Source organism: Ranitomeya imitator, chromosome 1, assembly GCF_032444005.1.
Source record: "Ranitomeya imitator isolate aRanImi1 chromosome 1, aRanImi1.pri, whole genome shotgun sequence".
Classification (NCBI taxonomy): domain Eukaryota; kingdom Metazoa; phylum Chordata; class Amphibia; order Anura; family Dendrobatidae; genus Ranitomeya; species Ranitomeya imitator.
In genome coordinates, this window is record NC_091282.1 from 131,194,524 (window position 1) to 131,208,073 (window position 13,550).

At 45.4% G+C, this 13,550-nt stretch overlaps 1 protein-coding gene and 1 long non-coding RNA gene across 4 annotated transcripts in view; one reads left to right on the forward strand and one right to left on the reverse strand.

Annotated features, from left to right (window-relative positions):
* Nucleotides 1–13,550, forward strand: part of MSH3 (mutS homolog 3) — a 289,806-nt gene that overhangs the window by 164,482 nt on the left and 111,774 nt on the right. For all 3 annotated transcript variants that reach the window (XM_069751007.1, XM_069751017.1, XM_069751025.1), the window contains exons 14-15: nucleotides 3,933–4,120; nucleotides 4,204–4,372. In XM_069751007.1, coding sequence (XP_069607108.1) covers nucleotides 3,933–4,120; nucleotides 4,204–4,372 — 357 coding nt within the window. The remainder of the gene's footprint in view (nucleotides 1–3,932; nucleotides 4,121–4,203; nucleotides 4,373–13,550) is intronic.
* LOC138664380 (uncharacterized) overlaps nucleotides 1–13,550 on the reverse strand; it is a 314,860-nt gene that overhangs the window by 100,269 nt on the left and 201,041 nt on the right. The window lies entirely within an intron of this gene.

Sequence of the window (13,550 nt, forward strand, 5' to 3'; positions counted from 1 at the left end):
GGGAAAACTAAATACAGCCCTTTGGGGCAAACAGGAAAACAAAGAAAACAAAATGCTGCAACACAGTCCATTCAACTGGAGCAACACAGTTTCAGTGTTTCCTCTCCTCTTCAGGACACAAACCACTGGAGATCGTCTCTCCAGCCCTGCTAAACCAAGACTGCCTCTGGAGACCAGCTATTTAAGGCCCCTTTCTCACATCAGTTTTTTTGCCATCAGTCACAATCCGTTGGCTGAACGGATCCATCATAGAGTGTGAAAAACTGATGCGACGATCCGTCGATTCAGGTTTTTCATCCTTTTTTTATCTGTTTTATGACTGATCCGTTTTTTTAAAACACCCATGGCAGGCTCCCAAAAGTTATTGGCTAATGAAAACCTATATATACAGTGTTTCTACAGCCCATCTTTAACAGGTTGTAGAGCAAGTGGCAAAGATGGAAGGTGTGATGGCAATCTCTATGAATATTTATGTGTATTTCACTTTTGAGACGAATCTGCTGGAAGCAATCGTTCTGGAAAAGGTGCGAGAAAGACAGCGCATCATGCGTCTGCGCCGGCGTCGTTTTTGGGTCCACCCAATTACTGAGAATGACACGTGGGGTGTAGTCTACATTATATATGGAGCTGCGAGGAAACCCCGAGAAGTTTTGTAACTACGTTCGGATGAAAGTGGAGAACTTCGATTTTTTTAGGTGGAACGTATTGGACACATCATCCGGAGAAATTACACGTATTTCCGCTTCTCAGTTTCATCAGCAGAGCGTCGGTATTTCCACCATATCGGGGATTGTTAAATACACCTGCCGTGTGTTGTGGGACTGTTTACATGAAGAATTTATCCCATATCCCACAACGGAGAGTTGGCTGGACATTGCAGAAAACTTCCAAAAAATGTATCAGTTTCCCAAGTGCTTGGGTGCAGTGGACGGGAAACATATTCGTAATATCAAACCTGCTGCATCTGGCTCTGAATATTTCAACTTCAAGAAATATTTCACCATCGTGCTCATGACCATTGCAGACGCCCAATACAAGTTTATAATGGTGGATATTGGGGCCTTGGCCGCTCCACTGACTCTCAAGTTTTTAAACATGTAGTGTGGGGTGGAGATAGTACTGGAGAGGCTGACAGATCGGACCACTTCGACAGTGGGAGAGTGGAAAGAGGATTGTGGTGGTGACGGATCGGAAACACAAGATGAAGGGGTGGAGAAAGCAAGAGGATGGGTGGACATGATCTGTAATGATCTGCTTTTTTATGTGTTGTGTGTACTGTGATGTCTGTGATGATCTGGTACTGCGATGCATGTAAGAAACTTACAAAATGCGAGCCTACTTCGGGTATTTCTCCACCCCGTTCGTCTCCTTTTGGAAGTACCTCTGATGCTGCAGCTTCCTGTTAAATAAGAATTAATGCATATGAACAATCACCAAAAAGAAAAAACAAAAACATATATTTACCTTACTGCTCTGACGATGCGAAGGAGGGCTCCCAGAAGAAGACATTGAGACCGCCTGGTAGGCTCTGTGGCTGGCTGGCCTGGTAAGCTCTGTGGCTGGCTGGCTGACTGGCCTGGTTGGCTGTGGCTCGCTGGGCTGGTAGGCTCTCTGGCTGGCCTGGTAGGCTGTGGCTGGCTGGCTTGGTAGGCTGTGGCTGGCTGGCCTCGTAGGCTCTGGCTGGCTGGCCTCGTAGGCTCTGGCTGGCTGGCCTCATAGGCTCTCTGGCTGGCCTGATAGGCTGTGGCTGGTAGGCAGTGGCTTGCGGGCCTTGTAGGCTGTGGCTGGCTCGTCTGGTAGGCTGTGGCTGGCTGGCCTGGTAGGCTCTCTGGCTAGCCTGGTAGGCTGTGGCTGGCTGGCCTTGGTAGGCTGCTGCTGGCTGGCCTGGTAGGCTGCGGCTGGCTGGCCTGGTAGACTCTGGCTGGCTGGCCTGGTAGGCTCTGTGGCTGGCACGTTTTTGCTCTGTGGCTGGCTGGTCTTGGGCTGTCTTGCTTGCTGGCTGGTAAATGGATGACTGAAGCCCTACCTGGCAGGCTTTATATACCTTTCCTAATTGTGGGCTGGCCAATTGCATCCTAATTAAATCGGAGCATGCGCAGTTAAAAAAAAAAAAAAAAAAACGGAATCCGATGCCGGATTCCATCATTTCACGGATCCGGCGCCCATATTCTTCCATTCTAGCAAATGCCGGATCCATCGCTGTCCGATTTTTCAGCGGAGACAAAAAAACGTTACTATGTCCGTTGTCTCCGGCCACCGGATAAACAATTTTCGACGGATCCGGCCAACGACGGATGAAACGTGAGGCCATCCGTCGGTAATACAAGTCTATAAGGAAAAAAACTAATGATGCCGACGGATCCGTTTTTTTTTCAAAATTCGGCGGGTTGTGACTGATGGCAAAAAACTGATGTGTGAAAGGGGCCTAAGCCTTAGACCACACCCTGGGGTAGAGATAAGGTGGACATTCTCCCACTTGCTCTATGGATGTCCACATAAAAGCCAGCCCATTATACAAATTAGTTAACCCCTCACCACACTTAGTGTTCTGGAGAAAAAACTCAGGGTGTTATATCACTGATGCCATTAAGTGTAATGAAAACATATCTCCCCTCCAGCACTTTACCAGTGACTTTGTCACAATATATATACTCTCAAATGAGCAAAATTGTTGGTGCACTTATGTTAAAGTAAGAAAAATCCACAATGGTCACTGAAATAACTTGAGTTTAAATTTAATAAATATTGACTCACCCAAGCCCCCTCTGACCCCCACTTGACTTAGGTTTCTGAAGGGGTTTGGTGCTGAAAAGTCATAGAAAATAGATAAGGACAAAAATTAACATTTTCGATTTTGCGCCAAATTCATGGACCACGTCAACCATTTAAAAAAAAAAAAAAAAAAAAGCAAATGACACAAGAAAAAAGAAAAGTGCCTTTTGCGATGTTAAGGTACCTTCACACATAACGATATCGTTAAGGATATCGTTGCAACGTCACACTTTTTGTGACGTAGCAACGATCCCGCTAACAATATCGTTATGTGTGACAGCGACCAACGATCAGGCCCCTGCTGGGGTGAAAAGTTGGGTAGATCTGTAACAAAATCTGCTGAGATTTTTACCTTTGTGGAAATCTCCCCGCACTCTCACCAGGCATTGCTTGCTCTTAAACATGAGAGCGAGACTTATGAAAGAGACTTCCGGCTCAAACAAAGAGCACAGTGTGATCTGGAGAGTCCGAGCGGGTATCCACAGACTGGGAGGTGGTGACCCCTGTGCACCAAAATCTAAGGTTCTCATTCCGCTGTAGTGTTTTTAGGATTGATGGTGGATTCCAGTGTACAATTATCACAAATCTTAGGAATCTGCCATTAATACAACTCTATTAAACAACACATTGTGCCTTCAGTCTCAAATTAACTTGTTAGGAAAATCTTCCATTCGTACCAAAAACGGCCAAAATTAAAGCAGCAGAACATTTAATTTCAGCTTAATCCCAGTATTCCATTATTACATGCCCTCACTACTACTACATCAATCCAAATGATCCCCATAATTGTTTTTTATTCTTGCTGTTTAATTAGTGATCACCCATAACCTTGTTTAAAAGCTTTTGCATACTGTACAGCCACGCTCTCATCAAGATCCACTTCTCAAAAAAAAAAATTTCCAATTGTTGCTGCCATATCATCTCCCAACATTTATGTAATTCCCAGCCGTCCGCAGAACCTTGTATTGACGGCGTTCACTTTGCAGTCGTTGCCGCTACAGTATGTGACAAGTTTCTCTGTTAGATGAGGCTTTTCTGTGATCAATACTTTTTAATTGCCTTTAAAGGTGACTAAATTTGATAAATGTTTGGATTAGATCAAGTTTCGACAGCGCCTGGTCTTTTAAACTACATGTTTTATGATGTCGTTTTCTTTGCAGTGCTCCCCTCGGGAGTTCTTCTTAATCGTCAGCACATTGTGCAATTTAGAAGGCCAGCTTACAGTATTGATTCCGGCCATCACCTCTCACGTACAGTCAGCTTTGCTGAAAAAGATTTTTACCGAAGTCCCACAAATTCTCAGTCCAATGCAGAAGTTTGTCCGGGTTTTAAATCAAGAAGCTATTAAGTAAGTGCTGATAGTTGCCTTGTTAATGTACAGAAATGCCACGTACGAATTTTGGTATTGAAAAAAAAAAGCTTTGTTCCTAGGGCTGGAAATAAGACTGACCTGTTCAGGGACCTCACTGACTTTCCAAAAATAAAAGATCGGAAAGCCGAGATCCAGGAGGTAATTTCACAAATGCAAGGACATCTTAAAGAAATCCGTCACACATTGAGAAATCCTTCCTTATCTTATACCACAGTGTCTGGACAAGAGGTAATAACAATGCATGCAGCAGAGATAAATGTTTGTTCAATGTTCTGACCTGTCCTATTCCCAAGGCATTCGCTCTAGTAATGAACCATCATTAAGCAAACTGTTTTCTAGGACAGATTGTACACGGCTGATGGACCGTAAATAACACTGTATATTAATTTGAGACGCATAATTACCCAGAAATATGGCTGTTGTCAAATTCACATTTTACATATAATCTTGGTTACACAAATATTTCTGTATGAAATTTGATTGCCACATCAGGCTTCAGACATGTAATATTACTGTCCTCAAGGGATTCTTGGAGTAGAGTTTCTTAGAGGGGAGTCTGCAGGGCTTCAAAATGTAAATTCATTGACACCTTTATATCTTCTATCTGTTGCTGCATTCATGAGTAATTAGCTAGTTCATTCATGCAAATGAGACATTACGACTGCGACCCTTGACGTGGGTTGCCAGCTTACGTATTGAGGCCCCAATATATACTAATACCTTACATACATTGATATGTGGTTTTCTTTTTGCACTTTATCTTGCAGGGCGCAGTCGGACCAAGATGGCTCTGTAAACTATTGGCCCCTGTTCACACAGCATGCATTTTGTAGCACTGGGCAGCCCGCCTGTATGTGCGTTACTAATAGGCTGTAAACCAGATGCTCTGCATTGTTTGTGTGAATTATGCCATATACAGACTAGTATCTCTTATCTTTTTGTGCACTAATGCCAAACAGCCAACACTGGATTGAAAGTGGTTGTTTCATCGGTATTTTTTGTACCTGTGTGTTTGTCATCATTTATCGGGTCCGCTGCGCCCTGCTGGTGCATTTGGTTGGAGGCTTTTCAGCAGGTAAAACATCTCTGCATTTTTCTCTGTGACTTTTTTGAATTTTTTGGAGGATTTTTAAGTCCTCTTTTTGTGTCGGTGAGCCGGACACTGATCTGCATGAGAATGTGCCTTCGGAGACTATCTACTATATAATTGTCTAAGGGTCACTTCCGTCTGTCTTTCGGTCTGCCTTTCTGTCTGTCTTTCTGTCTGTCATGGATATTCATTGGTCACGGCCTGTCTGTCATGGAAATCCAAGTCGCTGATTGGTCACGGCAAAACAGCCACAACCAATCAGCGATGGGCACAGTCCGCTCCTTCCTCCCCGCAGTCAGTGCCCGCCGCCCGCATACTCCCCTCCGGTCAGCGCTCACACAGGGTTAATGGCAGCGTTGACCGCGGTGTAACGCACTCAGTTAACGCTGCTACTAACCCTGTGTGACCAACTTTTTACTATTCATGCTGCCTATGCAGCATGAATAGTAAAAAGATCTAATGTTAAAAATAATTAAAAAAAAATAAAAAATAGTTATATACTCATCCTCCGGTGGCCCCCCGGATCAGGAACCGGCCTTTTCCGCTACTCGCGACGCCCCGGTGACCGCTCCATGCATTGCTGTCTCGCGAGATGATGACTTGCGGTCTCGCGAGACCGCTACGTCGTCATCTCGTGAGACCGCAATGCACTCTTCAGACCGGAGCGTGCGAGAAGCGTCGGTAACCGCTTCGATCCGGGGGCTAACGGAGGGCGAGTATGTAACTTTTTTTATTTTAATTCTTTTTTTTAACAGGGATATGGTGCCCACATTGCTATAGACTGCGCGGGCTGTGCAATAATATGCAACATGGGCTGCGCAGTATACAACATGGGCTGCGCAGTATACTACGTGGGCTGCGCAGTATACTACGTGGGCTGCGCAATATACTACATGGGCTGCGCAATATACTACGTGGTTGGGCAATATACTATATGGGCTGCGCAGTATACTACGTGGGCTGCGCAATATACTACGTGGTTGGGCAATATACTATATGGGCTGGGCAATATACTACGTGGGCTGCGCAATATACAACGTGGGCTGTGCAATATACAACGTGGGCTGTGCAATATACAACGTGGGCTGTGCAATATACAACATGGGCTCCGCAATATACAACGTGGGCTCCGCAATATACAACGTGGGCTGCGCAATGTACTACGTGGGCTGCGCAATATACTACGTGGGCTGCGCAATGTACTACGTGGGCTGCGCAATGTACTACGTGGGCTGCGCAATGTACTACGTGGGCTGCGCAATGTACTACGTGGGCTGCGCAATGTACTACGTGGGCTGCGCAATATACTACGTGGGCTGCGCAATAGACAACGTGAGCTGCGCAATAAACAACATGGGCTGCGCAATATACTACGTGGGTTGAGTAATATACTACGTGGGCTGTGCAATATACAACGTGGGCTGCGCAATATACAAAGTGGGCTGCGCAATATACTATGTGGGCTGCGCAATAGACAACGTGGGCTACGCAATAGACAACGTGGGCTGCGCAATAGTCAACGTGGGCTGCGCAATAGACAACGTGGGCTGCGCAATAGACAACGTGGGCTGCGCAATAGACAACGTGGGCTGCGCAATAGACAACGTGGGCTGCGCAATAGTCAACGTGGGCTGCGCAATAGACAACGTGGGCTGCGCAATAGACAACGTGGGCTGCGCAATAGACAACGTGGGCTGCGCAATAGACTACGTGGGCTGCGCAATAGACTACGTGGGCTGCGCAATAGACTACGTGGGCTACGCAATATACAATGTGTTGCGCAATATACTACGTGGGCTGCGCAATATACAACGTGGGCTGCGCAATATACAATGTGGGCTGCGCAATATACAACGTGGGCTGCGCAATATACAACGTGGGCTGCGCAATATACAACGTGGGCTGCGCAATATACTACGTGGGCTGCGCAATGTACTACGTGGGCTGCGCAATGTACTACGTGGGCTGCGCAATGTACTACGTGGGCTGGGCAATGTACTACGTGGGCTGGGCAATGTACTACGTGGGCTGGGCAATGTACTACGTGGGCTGGGCAATGTACTACGTGGGCTGGGCAATGTACTACGTGGGCTGGGCAATGTACTGCGTGGGCTGGGCAATGTACTGCGTGGGCTGGGCAATGTACTGCGGGGGCTGGGCAATGTACTGCGGGGGCTGGGCAATGTACTGCGTGGGCTGTGCTATACACTACACATACATATTCTAGAATAGCCGATGCGTTAGAATCGGGCCACCATCTAGTTTTTAATAAAAGAGGGACTTACCAGTGTGAGACTAGTAACTAATACAGAACAGTAGAACTTTTACCGCCCTGTCTGCCTGTGAGCTAGAGGCTGAAGCTGAGAGGAACCTGCAGATGTGTCAGGTATAATCACACACAGCTCTGCAGTGAGATTAGGAGAGCAGATAGTGGCCTTTACACATCACACTGGTAACCATTACACATCACACTGGTAACACTGGTCACCATTGCACATCACACTGGTAACCATTACACATCACACTGGTAACCATTACACATCACACTGGTAACCATTACACATCACACTGGTAACCATTACACATCACACTGGTAACCATTACACATCACAATGGTAACACTGGTCACCATTGCACATCACACTGGTAACCATTACACATAACACTGATCACCATTGCACATCACACTGGTAACTGCCCCTTCATGTAAAGTAAGCTCTGGGCTTACTCTTCCAGGCAGCGTCCTCCCCAGAGCCCGGAGGAGGTTGTGTATTTAAAGTGATAAAAGTGGATTTATCAATTACAAAGCAACTGATAGGAGTCACACAAGAGGAGGACTGCTTTTCAGCAGTCTATAACCTTTATTCCCATATTAATAGTTTAGAAAGGTCAAATGTGGTGATCGTTTCCTTTTAAGTTCTCTGGTGTCACAGAACACTTAAGGAGCCATTGTCTCTCGAGGTTGTTTCCCTGCCCAGCACCAGCCTCTTTTACTTGATTGACAGCTTACTGTGTGATTTCTTTCCTAATGACTGATGTCACAACGACGGTGACATGTCAAGCAAGCTAAAGAGATTGATGCTGACAAGGAAACAAAGTAGGGAGCCAAAGACTTGTTAAATGGTCTGAAACGCATGGCGCACTTAAACGTAATCTTTCATCAAGTTTTGCCACCTGATCTGAAGGCAGCATAATGTAAAGACCGAGAACCTGATTCTAGCAATATGTCATTTTCTGGGCTGCTTGCTGTAGTTTTGATAGAATTACCGTACTATTTGATCAACTGGAGCATATTATTAGAGGACTAGGAAACTTGCTGCCCTGTAGTCCTCTCATAATATACTCTGTGTGATTGGCCAGTCGGTGGTGTGGGCGGGGTTGTACAGCGCTCCGCATTTAAGGCCCCTTCACATTAAGCGACGCTGCAGCGATACCGATAACGATCCGGATCGCTGCAGCGTCGCTGTTTGGTCGCTGGAGAGCTGTCACACAGACCGCTCTCCAGCGACCAACGATGCCGGTAACCAGGGTAAACATCGGGTAACTAAGCGCAGGGCCGCGCTTAGTAACCCGATGTTTACCCTGGTTACCATCCTAAAAGTAAAAAAAACAAACACTACATACTTACCTACCGCTGTCTGTCCTCCAGCGCTGTGCTCTGCACTCCTCCTGTACTGTCTGTGGTTACGCTGGTAACCAGGGTAAACATCGGGTTACTAAGCGCGGCCCTGCGCTTAGTTACCCGATGTTTACCCTGGTTACCAGTGAAGACATCGCTGGATCGGCGTCACACACGCCGATCCAGCGATGTCCACGGGAGATCCAGCGACGAAATAAAGTTCTGGACTTTCTTCAGCGACCAACGATCTCCCAGCAGGGGCCTGATCGTTGGTCGCTGTCACACATAACGATTTTATTAACGATATCGTTGCTACGTCACAAAAAGCAACGATATCGTTAACAATATCGTTGTGTGAAGGTACCTTTAGAGAACTGCTAAATCTTCTGTGTATAAAACAGGGATTTTATCAAATCGAAAGAATGCAGCCCAGTAAGTGATACATCACTGGAATCATGAAAAAATATTTTTTTGTCAGCTCACCATCCTCCTCTCACTCCAGGAGTCCGTCCGTCAGCCAGGGTCGCGGCTCAGCAGCCACAGGAACGAAATCCGAAAAAGTGTGAATGACCCGGTGGACATCTAGAACCAACATGTTTCGGCCTGTAACAAGGCCTTAATCATGGTCTCCTGGCTGCTCTGACTGCATGTAACTGTGCTCTTTTATATTTTTCTACTATTCTTCAATAAATTGGAAGTTTTAGGCTGTGTGCACACGTTGCGTTTTTTTCGCGGTTTTTCCCAATAAAAACGCTATAAAACCGCAAAAAATCCGCATACAATAAGCATCCCATCATTTAGAATGAATTCCGCATGTTTTGTGTACATGATGCGTTTTTTTCCGCGAAAAAAACGCATCGCGGTAAAAACCGCAGCATGTTCATTAATTTTGCGTTTTTTTGCAGATTTCCCACTACAAAATGCATTGGGAAGTGTCCGGAAAAAACTGCGGCAAAATCGCGGCAAAAACGCATGCGGTTTTCTTGCGGATTTCTTGCAGAAAATGTCCGGTTTTTCTCAGGAATTTTCTGCGAGAAATCCTGAACGTGTGCACATAGCCTTATACAAAGAAGACCTCTGAAGGTGCAGTGAATTCTTCATCGCCGGGTCATTCACACTTTTACGGATTTCGTCACCGGAATCATGGTCTCTGCCCCTACATCATGCTGTGCTCAGTTGATATAACAAAAATCTGATGAGATTCCATTTCACACCTCATTTGCATAAAATCTGAAATGCTAATTACTCCTCAAGGCAGCAACAGATACATGTAAAAGTGTCGATCTTACACACAGACTCCCTTAAATGTATTTGCAGATTTACGTACACTATTTCTACACTATTCCCCATGTTTTTTATATTATGCAGAGATCATTTCTTTTATCAAATTATTTATGTAGTTTACCACAAAACGCCATTTTGAAAAATTTTCACACAAAATGCAAAGACAGAATATGTGACGACACAGCATTCTATTTTTAGTAGGTCAGTAGACATAGGCTGTTATCTTTTATGTTGAGTTTTGAATTTATATGTTTTTGTTTGTTTGGTCAAACAGCACAGACTATTGATCGTATAACCTGGATGTTGACTTTTGAGTTGCTGTTTGCTGCAACTCATTGTCTGCTATCTTTGAGAGACAGGGACATAGGGTAATTGAACAATCAATATTTTTTTATATGTTGAGTTCACCAGGCCAGCTAGTTTGTTGACCTGCAAAACAGAGGAGGACAAACTAGGCAGACTGATTAAATACTCAAACAATGCAAGTTAATCTCATCACACCTGCCCCTTAAACAGCCAGGACACCATGACTCCATACAGGGAACACTCAGATTTGGATTTTACCGGATGTCAGCTTAAGGGACCATGGCCATGACTTGAAGAATGGAGATCTGCTCTATTGACTATAACAGAACCCATGGATATGTTTGGGGAAGTCAGGTTGGGACTATCCAGTCACCTGGCACCATGTATATGTTTGTGGAAACCAGATTGGGACCTTCTGGTCACCTGGCTTCTTCGAACGCCTCCATGGAGCTAGGTTGGGACCATCCATTCACCTGGCCACGTTTCTCAATGGACTGTCAGCTTTGTAAGCTTGCCTTAGAGAGCAGGATGAGTCCAGGTCTTTGCGATCTTTGGCCAGAGGACAAGAGCACCCACTGACCCCTATGTCTCCACAGAATACGATAAAAAGGACAAATTGAATTATATTTTTGCTGACAGGTTCAGCCACAAAGTGACAGGCATTGGAAGGTGTGACTTTCATGTATCGAGTCACTTGCAATTTTTTCTCAAGTCATGCTTCACGAGAAGAGAAGCCATAATTCTTGCATCTGAAATAAAAGAAAAAAAAATAATGAAGCAACATTGAGTAAAGCAAATTATACCGTTTGATTCTTTAGTTCCTAGGCAGATCTATGTGTTTTAGTTGCATATTATCTATAATCCTTATAGAGAACCTGTCATAACAATTTAATCTGTTAAAGTAAAGGTACGGCCATAATGGCCTTGATATACTGATTTAATGGATACATGTACTGAAAAATCTGTGGCTTGGTTATTTTTTAATTCATCTTAGAAGTTCTGGTGCAATAGCCTCTTCGTGCATCGCTGCTGGACTATTTGAAGGGTCTTTGGCTCTGTCCCGGCCCCTCTGTATTTGCATGAGCCTCCATTTTTAAATTTTGTACCAGCACTGCCCTCACACATTCATGTTCTGGCGGCCTCCAGCAAAATGGCGCCGGATGCAGCGCATGGTCAGATAATCCTCTGGCAGTCTCCAGCAATATTGCACAGGTGTCTTCTCATGCGCAGATTGGGAACTCTGCTCAATGACGACTCAAGATCCCAATCTGCACATGTGCCGCCACTTTGCTGGAGACCATAAGGTTAATCTGAGCATGTGTTGGTTCCAGCGCCTTTCTGCAGAAGAACGCCGTGACATGAATGTGCGCAAGCTTGAAATTCATAAATGGAGACTCGTACAAATGCGAAGAGGCCATGGCACAGCTGAAGACCCTGCCCACATTCCTGCCCCAATGCACGAAGAGTCTATTGCCCCCAAAGGTGAATTAAGCCAGAACCAGGCTACAGATTTTTTCACTACAGGTGTCTATTAAATCAGTATATCACGGTCATTATTGCCATACCTTTTCTTTAACAGACTACATTGTGATGACAGGTTCTCTTTAAGGGTGCTTTTACATTGCGTTCCGGCGCCCGTTCAGTGGCCCTGTTTTGGCTTACGTCCGAACCCCCCGCAAATCGGGATTAGACTATAATGGTGCCTGCAGAGCGAACGTGCACTCCATTTTCGGGCGTATACACCTACTGGAGGCGGACACTCAGACGTAGTCTGAAATTATGCTTACATTCACTCTACCGTCACCATTATTGTCTATTGCCCTATCGCTGCATACTTCCAAAACCCATTTTGCTGGCGGTTGGGTGCAAGCCTCAACAGAGCCAATGAACTAGTGTGAAAGCACCCTAACAAAACACTGCATTAAATGGTGATTCACTGTGAGCTAATGAAGGCTCCAGACGTAGGAGCTGTCCGATTGCACAGTGCTGAAATAACGCGAGCAGGCTGCTGATAAAGAAATATCAATTTGAGACATGTTAGGACCTTTACTGAGACCACCCTAAGGCTACTTTCACACTTGCATCGGTACGGGTCCGTCGCTATGCGTCGGGCCGACGTACGTTGTGAAATTTGTGCACGACGTGGGCAACGGATGCAGTTTTTCAACGCACCCGCTGCCCATTCTGAAGTCCAGGGAGGAGGGGGCGGAGTTTCGGCCGCGCATGCACGGTACAAAATGGCGGACGCGACGGACAAAAAAAGATCACTTGAACGTTTTTTCATGCCGACGGTCCGCCAAAACATGCCGGATCCGTTGCACGAAGGACGCGACGTGTGGCCATCCGTCGCGATCCGTTGCTAATTCAAGTCTATGAGCAAAAAGTACATCCTGCGGGCACATGTCCAAAGATGAAACCTGCATCTATCCGACATTTGTGGCAAATCCATTGGACATACCCTTTTAATCATTGTGTAATAAAAAGTTTCTCAATTTTCTTATAAACATTGATTGTCATTTCCTCAGTTTTCAAGATCTCTGCATTCAGTCAGTCATGTAATGGGTCACACAGATGATGACTCGTTACACTGCACTCATGTAATGGTCACACAGATGATGGCTCATTACCTTCAATCATGTAATGGTCACACAGATGATGGCTCATTACCTTCAATCATGTAATGGTCACACAGATGATGGCCCATTACCTGCAATCATGTAATGGTCACACAGATGATGGCTCGTTACTCTGCAGTCATGTAATGGGTCACACAGATGATGACTCGTTACACTGCACTCATGTAATGGTCACACAGATGATGGCTCATTACACTGCACTCATGTAATGGTCACACAGATGATGGCTCATTACCTTCAATCATGTAATGGTCACACAGATGATGGCTCATTACCTTCAATCATGTAATGGTCACACAGATGATGGCCCATTACCTGCAATCATGTAATGGGTCACACAGATGATGGCTCGTTACACTGCACTCATGTAATGGTCACACAGATGCTGGCTCACTACCTTCAATCATGTAATGGTCACACAGATGATGGCTCATTACCTGCAATCATGCAATTGTCACACAGATGATGGCT